General features: G+C 35.8%; 1 protein-coding gene across 1 annotated transcript in view; it reads right to left on the bottom strand.

Annotated features, from left to right (window-relative positions):
• The window catches only part of kcnab1b (potassium voltage-gated channel subfamily A regulatory beta subunit 1b), a 104,214-nt gene that overhangs the window by 44,467 nt on the left and 44,334 nt on the right, over window positions 1-15,413 (bottom strand). Inside the window, exons 4-7 of the mRNA XM_056480499.1 lie at window positions 12,475-12,554; window positions 7,194-7,238; window positions 7,047-7,091; window positions 4,986-5,029 (exon numbers count right to left, since the gene is read on the bottom strand). Of these exons, the coding sequence (XP_056336474.1) occupies window positions 4,986-5,029; window positions 7,047-7,091; window positions 7,194-7,238; window positions 12,475-12,554 (214 nt within the window). The remainder of the gene's footprint in view (window positions 1-4,985; window positions 5,030-7,046; window positions 7,092-7,193; window positions 7,239-12,474; window positions 12,555-15,413) is intronic.

The raw sequence follows: 15,413 nt of genomic DNA, 5'->3' as shown, positions 1-15,413 counted from the left end.
CCGGGTGCTCTGGTTTCCCCCACAGTCCAAAGACATGCGGTACAGGTGAATTGGGAAGGCTAAATTGTCCGTAGGGTATGAGTGTGAGTGAGTGTGTATGGATGTTTCCCAGAGATGGGTTGCAGCTTGAAGAGCATCCGCTGCGTAAAACATGTGCTGGATAAGTTGGCGGATCATTCCGCTGTGGTGAAGAAAATGAATGAATGATTGATAGACGAAGACAAAACTTTTTGCCCTCTTGTAAAACTTTTTTTTTTTTCGAATATTTCTCAAGGGTTGTTTAACAGAGAGAAGATAATTACGGCTGCTTATATTCCAGTCAAACTATAACAAATAAAACTTCTCCAGAGGACAAATATAACAGAAAATATTGTGAAATATAATTATTTTTTTCTCTCTGTTAAACAGAGCTTGGGAACTATATAAAAAGAATACAAATATCTAACAATTTTAACTTTTAATAACTTTTGTATGGTGACTATTCATTCATTTATTTTCTTTTTGGCTTAGTCCCTTTATTAATCAGAGGTGGCCAAAGCAAAATGATCTGTCAACTTATGTTCTACACAGCAGATGCCATTCCAGCTGCAACCCATCACTGGCAAACATCCATACACACTCATTCACAAACATACACTACGGATAATTTAGCTTACTCAATTCACCTATAGCACATGTCTTTGAACTTGTGGGGGAAACCAGAGCACCCGGAGGAAACCCATGCAAACACGGTGGAGAACATGCCTTTAAATAATAAATAGACCAATAAATAACTATTTAAATTAGTGCTGAGCAAAAATGAATCCCAATTAATCGCATCAAAATAAAGTTTGTTTTGACATAATTTATGTGCGTGTGGTGTGTATATTTATTATGTTTATATGAATACACACAGGCATGCATATAGTTGAGAAAATGTATATTTATGTTTTCCCAGTGCTGGGATGCGGCTGGAACGGCATCCGTTGCGTAAAACATATGCTGGATAAGTTGGCAGTTCATTCCGCTGTGGCGACCCCTGATGAATAAAGGGACTAAGCCGAAAAGAAAATGAATAAATGAATGAATATTTATATTAAGATATAAAATCTATGTATATATGATACTAATTATATATACTATATATATTATCAAAACTTTACAAACTTTGCACTTTGATTCTTTGCAAAATAAAACACAAATTTATTAAAAACCTATCAAGAATACACTGATAGGTTCTTTATAACAGAATAACTTCACAATCTATTCTGCACAAAAAGCATGCTTATGCTGGTTTTCCTGCAAATAAATGCCACTTGCTTTGACATTTTGTTATTTATTGCAATGGCATTTCAAGTTGTTGTTTTTTTTTAGTGCTGTTTAAGTGTCCAAATACTTTCCAGGGTCACTCTGATCTACTTTAACTTTTCTCCTTTCAAATCACATTTTCTTATTTCATACAAAGCAATGCACTGGCAAAAAAACTGGTGCTTTACAGTCACGCCAAAAAATCTTGGCTGAGAGAGAAAGCCAGAGAAAATGACAGTGAAGCGCAAACACCAGGTGTGTTGAAACAAAGTTGTCAGATAGCTTTCATGACTCTGCCATACTGAAATTAATCTGACAGAGAAAAAAAACAAACCACTGTAATCCAGCCAATCTCAGCCCTGTGTTCGCCTCCGCCACGGCTCTAATCACTCCGTATTTTCTGGGTTTGTGGAGGAGATATTCTTAGCAGGGAGCTTTTTATAAAGTACATAGAGGATAAACAGACGTTTCTTTCTAGCCCACAAACAATGTCAAACAAACACAAGTTACAGCGAAGAAGGGGAAGAGAGAGAGATTGGAGCCAGGAAGGAAAACTACACACAAACTGGAGTGATAAAAATAACTTGGAGAACTGGAGGAATGAGCGCAGCATGTGAAGGATTCAATTAGTTTAGTGGTATACAAACAGCACATTTTCTCAATCTGAACGCAGCGCTGAAATTACAATACGTTTATTAAACTCTCTTAAAATCAGCAGTCTTCCTTCATCACTTCTTAGCAATACAGAGATCAATCAAAAATAAATCAGAATTTATCATATGTAGGTTTATAATTAAGCACTTAAGGTTTATCATCTCGAAACGTTTAATTTTGAGGTTGATCAATAAAATATAATGTAAAAATATCATTTTTAGGATTACTGAAGGAAGCTGATACAAATCTTTTTTCTGTATAACATGTACCACATGCTATTGATATACCGTTGTTGTTATATGATGTACATTTATTTTGTATGTTGATGTACATGCATTTACTTATATATTTGTATATATAAATCTACTCTCCGGCCACTTTATTAGGTACACCTTACTAGTACCGGGTTGGACCCATTTTGCCTTCAGAACTGCTTTAATCCTTCGTGGCATAAATTCAACAAGATATTGGAAATATTCCAACAAGATATTGGAAAGATTTTGCTCCATATTGACATGATAGCATCACGCACTTGCTGCAGATTTGTCAGCTGTACATCCATTAAGAAAATCTCCCGTTCCACTATATCCTAAAGGTGCTCTATTGGATTGCGTTCTGGGTACTGTGAAGGCCATTTGAGTACAGTGAACTTATTGTCATGTTCAAGAAACCAGTCTGAGATGATTCACACTTTATGACATAGCGTGTTATCCTGCTGAAAGTAGCCATCAGAACATGGGTTCACTGTGGTCATAAATGGATGGACATGATCGGCAACCATACTCAGGTAGGCTGTGGCGTTTACATGATGCTCAATTGGTACTAATGGGCCCAAAGTGTGCCAAGAAAATATCCCCCACACCATTACACCGCCACAAGCAAAATATGTAAATAGATTAAAATTAATTAATTGCAATCAAAAAGAAAGAGACAGAAGGTTACTTTTTAAATGAGACTTAAAAGCACCAAGGGAAGAGCATGACCTAATATATAAAGGCAGACCATTCCACAGACAAGGGGGCTGTGACAGAAAAAGCCATGCCACCATAGATCTATGCTTTCATGTTGTTGACACCAAATTCTGACTCTACCAACCAAATGTCGCAGCAGAAATCGCGACTCATCAGAAAAGGCAGCGATTTTCCAATTTTCCATTGTCTAATTTTGGTGAGCCTGTGCAAATTGTAGCCTCAGTTTCCTGTTCATAGCTGACAGGAGTGGCACCCGCTGTGGGCTTCTGTTGCTGTAGCCCATCCGCCGCCTCAAGGTTCGACATGTTGTGCGTTCAGAGATGCTCTTCTGCATACCTCTGTTGTAACGAGTGATTATTTAAGTTACTGTTGCCTTTCTATCAGCTCAAACCAGTCTGGCCATTCTCCTCTGACCTCTAGCATCAACAAGGCATTTGCTCCCACAGAACTGCCACTCACTGGATATTTTCTCTTTTTTGAACCATTCCCTACAAACCCTAGAGATGGTTGTGTGTGCAAATCCCAGTAAATTAGCAGTTTCAGAAATACTCAGACCAGCCCACCTGGCACCAACAACCATGCCACGTTCAAAATCACTTAAATCACCTTTCTTCCCTAATCTGATGCTCAGTTTGAACTGCAGCAGATCGTCTTGACCATGTATACATGCCTCAATGCATTGAGTTGCTGCCATGTGATTGGCTGATTAGAAATTTGCGTTATTGAGCAGTTGGACAGGTGTACCTAATAAAGTGGTGAGTGTATTTCATTCGTTCATTCATTTTCCTTCGGCTTAGTCCGTTTATTCATCAGGGGTCGCCACAGCGCAATGAACCCCCAACTTATCCAGCATTTGTTTTACACAGCGGATGCCGTTCCAGCTCTAACCGAGTACTGGGAATCTTGGGGAGGGGGTGATCTCTATTCTGCCGCCTCCTGCCTCTTGCCGGCCCCTGTATATATATATATATATATATATATATATATATATATATATATATATATATATATATATAATTTTTTTGTTATTTATTTATTTATTGTCATTTTTGTATACTTGGTTTTGATTTCTGTAGGGTTTAAAAAACAGTATTTAAAAAAATTACTTACTTTAAGTATCATTGTGTCAGGAACGTTTAGGACTGTCAGCCTTTGAAAGATTAAATATTATTGGTTAAATAGAATGTAAATAGATAATACATTACAAAAAATAAATAAATAAACAAATAAAACGCTTAAAATAGTGATCAAGGCTATCTTATACAGTATATAGTATTATTTATTATTATTATATTATTATTAGTTTTATATTATTTATTAATATTAATAAGCTGACTTTTTGTCTCATTTCTAGAATACATATTTATAAATGCTAAATTTAGGTTAAGAAAAAATATGTCTTAATGAATGAATGAAGGAATGGAATGAAAAGCCATTACAGATATTTAAATCTCCTAAATCAGTGCTTCAATCTCATACTAATACAGTAATATTGCCGAGATCAAATCAGAATAATAAATGTAAATTTACCGTCATAATCAAGCAATAATCAAGTGGTTAAAATGTAAGGTTTTAAACTAAATGTATAATATATAATAATGTATAATATATAATGTGATAATTTTTTATATTATTCCTCATTTTTTCTCATATCCTGAATGAATAACATGGTTCTATACTTTGAAATAAAGCTAATTTACTTGACATGCAAAATCAGCCAATGAGGTAAATGATAAAGATTCTGAAAAACAGATTGAGTAAATAACATTCTTACCAGCAGCATTCGTTGAATATTTGAATGTTTACTGTTAAATTAATATTTTAGTTTGATTGTAGAAGTGTTTATGAAGAGCGACTCTGTGTGAGAGAGAGAATCTCACACTGTTTAAGAATGAATGCTGGTGTGGGTGCTGAGCTTTTATTAGGAACAAGGCCACACACTAGTCTACTGCAGAGAAAGAGAGAGAAAAAAATCAATAAGGGAGGAGGGACCAAGAAAGAAAAGAAGGATGAGAAGGTTCAGGTCAATTACAAAACGACACGAGAATTAGAAGAAAGGAGGAGGATATATACCTTCAATGATGTGCTTCCTCGAGAGCCCACGCTCTGTCTCTGCCCTAAAGAAGAAAGAAAGAAAGAAAGAAAGAAAGAAAGAAAGAAAGAAAGTGCCAAATGTCTAAATCTTAAGGAGAAAATGATAGTAATTGTTACTTACAGACAGAACAATACATAGAATGATGGAAATATAGATTGAATGATAGACAGATCGAACGATAGAACAACAGAATGACGGATGGATGGATGAAAGGATGATAAAAGTATAGAACGACAACAAAGGATAATGGATGGATGGATGATAGAAGAATAGAAGAATAGAACGACAGAACGATGGATAGATGGATGGATGGATATATGTGAATCATAGAATGATAAATAGATTAATAGATGGATGGATGGACGGATGATAGAAGGATAGAAAAACCGATAGATGATGCATAGATGGATAGATAGATTGATGAGTTATAAAAAGATAGAAAAAACAGATGGATGGACAGATGGATAGATGAAAAGATGGAAAAAACAGATAGATGGATAGATGGATAGATGGATGGATGGATGGATGGATGGATGGATGGATGGATGGATGGATGGATGGATGGATAAATGGATGGGTTGGATAGATTGGTGGATGACATAAGAATAGAAAAAACAAATGTTAGATTGATGGATGATGAATTAGTGGATGATAGAATGATAGAAAAAACAGATGGATAATAGATTGATTGATTGATTGGTGGATAATAGAAGGATAGAAAAACAGATGGATGGATGGATTGGTGGATAATAGAAGGATAGAAAACAAATGGATGAATGGTTGGATGAATGATAGTAGGACAGAAAAACAGATGATAGATCGATGTATGGATTGGTGGCTGATGGAAGGATAGAAAAAATGGATGGATGAATGGATGTATTGGTGGATAATAGAAGGATAAAAAACAGATGGATGAATAGGTGGATGGATGATGATAGAAAAACAGATGAAAGATGAATGGATGGGTGGTTGATAGATTGGTGGATGATAGAAGGATAGAAAAAACAGATGACAGATAGATGGATAATGAATTAGTGGATGATAGAAAAAACTGATGGATGGATAGATGAATGGATTGGTGAATGATAGAAGTATAGAAAAAACAAATGGATGGATTGATGAATGAATGGATTGGTGGATGATAGAAGGATAGAAAAAAACAAATAAATAGATGGATGGTTGGATGGATGATAGAAGGATAGAAAAACAGATGATACTGTAGATGGATGAATAGATGATGGATTGGTGGATGATGGAAAGATAGAAAAAACGGATGGATGGATAGCTAGTTGGATGGATGGATGATAGAAGGATAGAAAAAAACAAATAGATAGATGAATAGATTGGTGGATGATAAAAGAATAGAAAAAACAAGTAAATGGATGGAGGGTTGGATGGATGATAGAAGGATAGAAAAACAGATGATACTGTAGATGGATGAATAGATGATGGATTGGTGGATGATGGAAAGATAGAAAAAACGGATGGATGGATAGCTAGTTGGATGGATGGATGATAGAAGGATAGAAAAAAACAAATAGATAGATGAATAGATTGGTGGATGATAAAAGAATAGAAAAAACAAGTAAATGGATGGAGGGTTGGATGGATGATAGAAGGATAGAAAAACAGATGATACTGTAGATGGATGAATAGATGATGGATTGGTGGATGATGGAAAGATAGAAAAAACGGATGGATGGATAGCTAGTTGGATGGATGGATGATAGAAGGATAGAAAAAAACAAATAGATAGATGAATAGATTGGTGGATGATAAAAGAATAGAAAAAACAAGTAAATGGATGGAGGGTTGGATGGATGGATGTATTGGTGGATGATAGAATGATAGAAAAAACAAATGGATAGATAGGTGGATGGATGATAGATTGGTGGATGATAGGAGGATAGAAAAACAGATGATGGATAGATGATGGAGTGGTGGATGATGGAAGGACAGAAAAAAACGTATGAATGGACGGATTGGGGGATGACAGAAGGATAATGGATAAATGGATGAATGGATGAATGGATACTTACTTTCCTCCCCAGTATAGTTTAGTGGTGATAACCAAACTGGATCTCCTGTAAACACACACAGACAGATTATAGATTATGTATAAAGGCGGGGTCATTCATTTCTCATCCAATGGCATTCGCCCCTTATGAGAAAGATAAGACAAATACCTCCAGCACTTCTTCTTGATAATGTTTCCTAGGATTATTTCAGCCCTGTGAATGAGAAACATGCGTTTTAAGTACTTTGTATTTAAATAAAGAATACACTGTTGTATTTGTAGAGATTTTCTTTCTTTTGTGTTTGTTTGTTTGTTTGTTTGTATGCCACTGTAAGGGGAAATTGATAAACAGCCACCACAGCACTGAGCTATGCATACATTTTAAACATACAGTTACTGTCATTCTTTTTAGGACAAACACACCGTCTTTTATGCATGAGTTTCATTATAACTTGCCAGATTCACAAACGTCAGTGTTCTGTGCCTGACGCAGTTAATGTTCAGCTATATTGTCTAAATTCAAGCTTATTTGAAATGAATGTTAGTCTGTTTTTTAAGCAGTACTTCATCAAGAGGCTGCTCAAAAGGAAAGCATTACGAGCAGGCTCATGTCCGGAGTTTTGTCTTTTTAACAGCCGGTGTAGGTCCCCGATTACTATGTGATGATCTACACTCCTAGGAAGAATACCACTGCTGTTGTCGTTTGTATCCTGGTCTACTCAGCATTCAGATCTGGTCTGCAGCCTTCTGGAATTGCCAAATATAAATTTCATTCAGCACTAAATCTGTGGCCGATTGCACCACAGACGGAATGTAGAATTCCTTTATTACATTTGATGCAAAGGTGATGCAGACAATGTGTGCACAAACACTGCAAAAGTGAACTGCCTTCTGCATCTTATGCCTCTAACAGCTTTAGATCAATCAGATTGCAGGAGTTTGGATATGAAGTTTACAGGCTGGACTTGGTGTTAAAGGGATAGTTCACGCAAAATTTTAAATTGTATAATTATTTACTCATCCTTCCCTTATCAAACCTATTTGAGTTTCTTTCTTCTGTTAAACACAATATTTTGAACAAACCTGTAACCATTGACCTTCATGGTATTTGTTTTTCTACTATGAAAGTCAGTGGTTACTGGTTTCAAGTTTTCTTCAAAATCTTCTTGTAGGGTCAGCAAAAAAATAAACTCAGTAAACCACTTGAGGCTGAGTAAATAGTGAGAAATTTTTCACTTTTGGTTAAACTATCCCTTTAAGATGTGTTTTAATGGGCTGTTAATTTAACATGTTAATTAGATTAAGTAGTTACAAAAAAGAAGTGTGAAATTTTTTATGAAGTTAATGCACCATGTCGGCCCCAGACCTGTGTAAGTCATATTACATTACATACAGTTGACAGGTAACTGGATGCAAAACAACAGCTCATGAAAGAGTGCAGTTATATGACATTATAATATAAGATGCTGTAAAAAAGGGATGTTCATCATTTATTCAGCTAACCACTTCAGTCCTGCATTATATACACTCTCCGGCCACTTTATTAGGTACATCTGTCCAACTGCTCGTTAAAGCAAATTTCTAATCAGTGACAGCATTTATTGTAGGCATTAATGTAGACACGGTCAAGACTTTCTGCTGCAGTTCAAACCGAGCATCAGAATGGGGAAGAAAGGTGATTTAAGTTACTTTGAACGTGGCATGTTTGTTGGTGCCAGGTGGGCTGGTCTGAGTATTTCAGAAACTGCTGATCTACTGGAATTTGCACACACAACCATCTCTAAGGTTTACAGAGAATGAAAAAGAGAAAATATCCAGTGAGTGGCAGTTCTGTGGGAGCAAATGCCTTGTTGATGCCAGAGGTCAGAGGAGAATGGCCAGACTGGTTCAAGAATGATAGAAAGGCAACAGTAACTCAAATAAGCAGTCGTTACAACCGTGGTATGCAGAAGAGCATGAAAGCACAACATGTCGAACCTTGAGGCAGATGGGTTATAGCAGCAGAAGACCACATCGGATGCCACACCTGTCAGCTAAGAACAGGAAACTGAACCTACAATTCGCACAGGCTCACCGAAATTGGACAATAGAAGATTGGAAAAACGTTTCCTGGTCTGATGACTCTGCTGTGACATTCGGATGGTAGGGTCAAAATTTGGCATCAACAACATGAAAGCATGGATCCATCCTGCCTTGTATCAACGGTTCAGGCTGGTGGTTCAGGCTCCTTTCTTTGCACAATTTGGGCCCATTAGTACCAATTGAGCATCATGTCAACGCCACAGGCTACCTGAGTATTGTTGCTGACCATGTTCATCCCTTTATGACCAAAGTGTGCCCATCTTCTGATGGCTACTTCCAGCAGGATAACGCTCCATGTTAAAGCGCAAATCATCTCAGACTGGTTTCTTGAACGTGACAATGAGTTCACTGTACTCATATGGCCTCCACAGTCACCATATCTCAATCCAACAGAGCACCTTTGGCATGAACAGAAGATTCGTATCATGGATGTGCAGCCGACAAATCTGCACCAACTGCATGATGCTATCATGTCAATATGGAGCAAAATCTCTGAGGAATATTTCCAGTACCTTGTTAAATTTATGCCACGAAGGATTAAGGCAGTTCTGAAGGCAAAAGGGGGTTCAACCCAGTACTAGTAAGGTGCACTTAAGTGGCCGGTGAGTGTATAATGCATGATATTGTGAATAATGTTTGAATAAACAAATGGTCTTAGAACTGCAATTTGCAGTTTTTTTGTAAATAGAACTAAATTCCATTTTAGATGGACCTTCTGAAAAAATATATATTAGAAAAAAAATATTTTTATATATTAATTTCAAAAATCATGGCTGTTTAAAAGTTAGTGTGTAATAAATTTAAAACTCAATTAAATAATTTCTTACTTTTTGTCATGTCTGATACAGTATCTTTTGCATTTGAGAAAATTTTGACTTGAAAATTTATTTGGGGGTCATTTATCACCCAAATTTGATTTGCGATTAAAGAGAGTTCACCCAAAAATGAAAATTACCATTTATCAATTATCATTTACCCTCCCCGATTTGACCCGATTTTTATTTCTTCTGATGAACATAAAAGAAGATACTTCTAAGAATGGTTGGTATCACCCTTTGACTTCCATTGATTTTTTTTAGTTCCTACCATGGATGTCAATGGGTTCCAGTTACCAACATTTTCCAAAATATCTTATTTTGTGTTCAACAAATGAAAGAATCTCAAACAGGTTTTAACAAGTGAAGGGTGAGTAAATGATTTGAATTTTCATTTTTGAGGGAACTACCCCTTTAATTAGATGAATAGTACAACTAAAAATTGTATTAATCATTCTGATCATAGTCTGAACATGGTCTAAAGCATTTTGAGCTTGTTTAGAAGCAGTTGAAAACACATTTGATTGATTTCACTGTAAATATCTGATCCGTGTTCAAACAGCTACAAAAGACCATCTACTCTCCGCCCACAGACCTAACATAATCATTATGGGATGCGTTGTGAGAAACCACACCAAAACAAGGCATTCATTGCTGTACTGTTCAAAAACCTACTGCCTATAATCAAAACTGCAGTTTCCATCCAAATACTTGCATTTGCTTGTTTGTTTGCTCATAAGCAGCATAACATGAGTTTGTAATGTTCAACATTGGAAATACATGTTTCAGCCTACATTTTTGTGAAACCGCAAAAACGTAATGTTACTTAAACATATGTTTGACTGCAGTTTCTAGGTAAAATATTGCTACAGGTTCCCAGTACTGGGTTGCGGCTGGAAGGGCATCCGCTGCGTAAAACATATGCTGGAATAGTTGGTTTATTCATGGTGACCCCTGATAAATAAGGGACTAAGCCGAAGGAAAATGAATGAAGATTGTTACAGGGCAGTATGATTCCAACAACTTTTCTTCCTTTTCACACTAATGATATTTGGATGCACTCCTGTGCAGACGTGCTAACTTATCAACAATTATATATTAGTTTATGTATTAAATGGTTTTATTAAATTATTTATTTACAGTCCTGTGAGCCTATCTAAAACATTTTTATTTGGGTAAGAATGCTTGCATTTTGAGTATCATTTGTTCATATAAGGGAGCAGATTAGGATTCATTTTTTGGTAAGAATTTTCATGCAAACGAGCCCTCCACTCTCCAGCCACGTCACTTGCATCGACATCTGCATTCTTGTTTGCAATCGTCCTGGGACCTGCTGAATAAGAGTCCCAGGACCAAGTAGTTCAAGAATCATTTCCATAATGTGTCCATAATGTGTCCATATGTGTCCAATGTGTATCTGTTAGTTGTAATACTACAACTCCTTGAAATGTTTAACATTAAAAACTAAAGTTAAAAATGTATTTTTTCATAACTGTGGAAGAATACTTTGTGTGTCTATTTAGACCTGATAGTTTATAAATAAATAATAAGCTTTGATGGTAAAAATATTATTAGTAGCCTGATTTTCGATGGGGGGGGGGGGGGGGGGGGGGGGTTATATAATAACCCCAAACTGGAAACATGCTTTTGGTTTATTTGTTTCGATTGTGACGTGACAGGAGATTGCAGGTGTCGATTGTAAATAACGTCACTTGCAGAGGAAGCGTGGGTGCTTGAGAGTGTAAGCCTGAGAGTGCAAGCCTGAAAGTGCAAATCTGCAGCCAGACCCTTCTCTCCTCCTTCCCTAAATCCAACTGATAATGTTTTCAAAAGAACCGATTGACCAGCGATGACCCACTTCCCTAAACCCAACCGAGAGTTTTAAAAAGCAATCCAGAAAAAGAAAAGCCCTTGCCCGATTTTTACCACATTCTCACCCTGTTATTTACTTCTTAATTTTATTTTTTTTTTGCCTTTTGTTTTTCTCTTACATGCTTTCTGGAACCGTACTTTGCCAGACCCGAAACTTGTCATCGTTGTTAACTCCTCTCTGCCTTCTTAAGTCCTTTGACGTACATGGCAAGTTACTGGACAAACTGGTAACAATGGGAAAGCCGTCCATATGGAGGGACAGTAAGCGGTCAGCTAATAAGCATACTTCTGGCTACATCTCCAGAAATGTTTATAGGCCTACATTTTCAGATATTGATTGTCTATGTTGAGTTTAACAAAATATATTTTTCAGATTTACAAAAAAAAATTATACAGCGCCCTCTAGTGGATTTGTCATTTAAAATATGCAACAAAACGTACCCAAGAGCAATGTATTTTATGTTTCTCATGTAGGCTGAGTTACGTATTACCAATGAGCCTGGATTGAATACTTATCATGAGTTTATCTTGACTGGTTGAAAACACATGTTAATACCAGGCAGCATCACAGCCCCAGTTTACATACAATCCATTAAATGAACTACTGTATAGTAGGTAATATTAGATTCGAGAGAACACATAAGGTCATTATCTTTGCTTTAAATTAAAGGCCAAACTCACTTGCCAGCCGAGTAGACCTCTGCAGTGTCAAAGAGATTCACCCCGTTTTCATAGGCTATAGTCATCAGCTGCTCTGCCACCTGCAAAACACACACACACACACACACACACACACACACACACACTTAGATATATCAAGCACACAGCTGTCAATCACACTAGAGAGAGCTCAGAAGTGTATAAACGGATAATCGAGCGCTCACCTTCCTGAAAGCAGAGCTCTTTAAATCCACTCCACATGACTCACTGCCATGTGAAGCACTTTTAAAACATCCACGTCCATCACACTTGATTTGTCCAGAGTTTAGTTAAATTAGAACTTTTTTTAGACTTACTGTGAGCCTTTTGTGTTGAAATGTTGAAAGAAATACAGCCATTGTATTTGGTATTTTTGGTCCTATTACGGATGTCGATGGCTGTTCTCCCCCAACATTCAAAATATCTTGTTTTGTGTTGACCAGAAGAAAGAAATTCTTCCCAAAAATACCAACCACATGCTGGTTGTTATTAAAAGGCAACCCTTTACTTGTTTCAAACCTTTATGAGGTTCTTTCTTATGTCAAATGCAAAAGAAGATATTTTGAAAAATGTTGGAAACCGGTAACCATTGACTTCTATTGTATTTTCTTCAAGAGTTTTTCCTACTATTGAAGTCAATGGTTACCCATTTTCATCTTTCTTCTCAAGATAAGAAAGAAACTTATTAATGTTTGTAACCACTTGAGGGAGTAAATAGTGAGTAAAATTTTTTTTGTGTGTGTGAACAATCCCTTTCATGTCCTATATTGATGTGATGTTTATAGAAAAATGCATGGACTTAATAGCATCTGACAGTGTTTTTTAATTCTTCACACCTCAGTGTTTGTCACATACAACGCAGAAAATAAATAATATATTTCTCTGCAGACAGATTTTCTGCCAGATGTACAGTGTATAATGGCATTCATGCGCATATTAACACAAGGTTATTATTATGCATGAATGCCTTTAAAAAATTGTGCTCATTATTTTATATATAGTAACACAACAACTAGCTGTGACAAAGACTGAGATAAATAGAACATCACTGCAATCCCACAATTATATTTAACATTTACAAGGACAAGATATTTAACTACTGAGATGCTTCATGACTAATTTTAAACAGCCTGAAAATGCATCCTTAGGGGCCGTTCACACAGAGTACTTTTTTGCAATTTCTCACACATGACATAGCATTGTAAAAATCATTACTCATAAGTGCAACCTTTTAAAAAATGTGCCTTAAAGTAAATTAAGATAAAAAAAAAAAGATCTCATGTTTCCTTTCCATTGTCTAGATTCTAATGTTGCTTTGTTTGTGTATTATACAGCACTCCTTTTTTAATATAGATTTTCTGTCTAATCATGTGGCAGACGGACATTGTGAACAATGTGCTTGTCTCCTTTGCTTACCATCACACCAATTAATAAAAATATATTTGTCTGAATGTTAGAGTCTCTTGGTATGCTTGATGCATGTAAATAATAAATAAAAAATATATAAAAAATATGAAGCAGGCTTATTAGATGACATCAGGTCAACAAATGCTGAAGTTAAATTGCCTCCCACAACCACTTTTCAAAAAGTATGCAGTAATAAATCAAATATAGGTAATAATAAGCACTTATAAAATTATATAACTTTTTTTCTGGTTTCTTAGAAAAAAATATTATGATTTTGACTATATAATTTAGTCAAATGTTATATTATATTATATTATATTATATTATATTATATTATATTATATTAAATTATATTATATTATATTATATTATATTATATTATATTATATTATATTATATTATATTATATTATATTATATTATATTATATTATATTATATTATACAACCAGACAAAAGTCTTATCATCTATCCAAGTTTTAGGAACAACAAATAATAACTTGACTTCTAGTTGAGTACTTCTAGTATCAGAAGTGGCTTATATGAAAGGCAAAGTTTCAAATGTCTCAAATAAGGTATTAATAAAGTCATCTGGAATGGCAAAGAAAGCGTTGTTGCAGGACTCCCAGAGTTCATCAAGATTCTTTGGATTCATTTTTAATGCCTCCTCCTTTATCTTACCCCAGACATACTCAATAATGTTCATGTTTGGTGACTGGGCTGGCCAATCCTGGAGCACCTTGACCTTCTCTGCTTTCGGGAACTTTGATGTGGAGGCTGAAGTATGAGAAGGAGCGCTATCCTGCTGAAGAATTTGCCCTCTCCTGTGGTTAGTAATGTAATGGGCAGCACAAATGTCTTGATACCTCAGGCTGGTGATGTTGCCATCCACTCTGTAGATCTCTCACACTCCCTCATACTGAATGTAACCCCAAATGATGATTTTTCCTTCACCAAACTTGACTGATTTCTATGAGAATCCTGGATCCATGTGGGTTCCAAAAGGTCTTCTGCAGTATTTGTGATGATTGGGATGCAGTTCAACAGATGATTCATCTGAAAATCAACCTTTTTTACTTTTCCAAATGATCAACTAGAAGTCAAGTTAATATTTTTTGCTCTTATAACTGTGATCGACGACAAGACTTTTGTCAGGTTGTCTATATATAGACTTGACAATTGTAAAGACTTTAATTATGACTTGCAATACAATGACTCTGGCTAAACAGACCTTTATGCTCCTGTCCTGTGCAGTATAGTACACAAGACACTAAAATGTGGTACTTAAGTTAAAATGTAAAATTCTAACACTGACATTTAAAATGTTTTTGCATTATGCTACATGTGACTTTTTCACAATTTTTTTATGTTATCACTTGGCAGAAATTGTGACCCTTGTATTCATCGGAGGCATTGTAAATGGGTGGCACTTACGTTAAAACCAGTACAAAAGATTCCCTGTCATGTTTATGTTTCACTTTGCTTTTCCATCATTTTTCTGTGTAAACACATACAC

The sequence above is a fragment of the Danio aesculapii genome, chromosome 2 (genome assembly GCF_903798145.1).
Source record: "Danio aesculapii chromosome 2, fDanAes4.1, whole genome shotgun sequence".
In the NCBI taxonomy this organism is placed as follows: domain Eukaryota; kingdom Metazoa; phylum Chordata; class Actinopteri; order Cypriniformes; family Danionidae; genus Danio; species Danio aesculapii.
The sequence above is the reverse complement of the archived record's forward strand: the minus strand, read 5'-3'. Positions and strand labels throughout refer to the sequence as shown.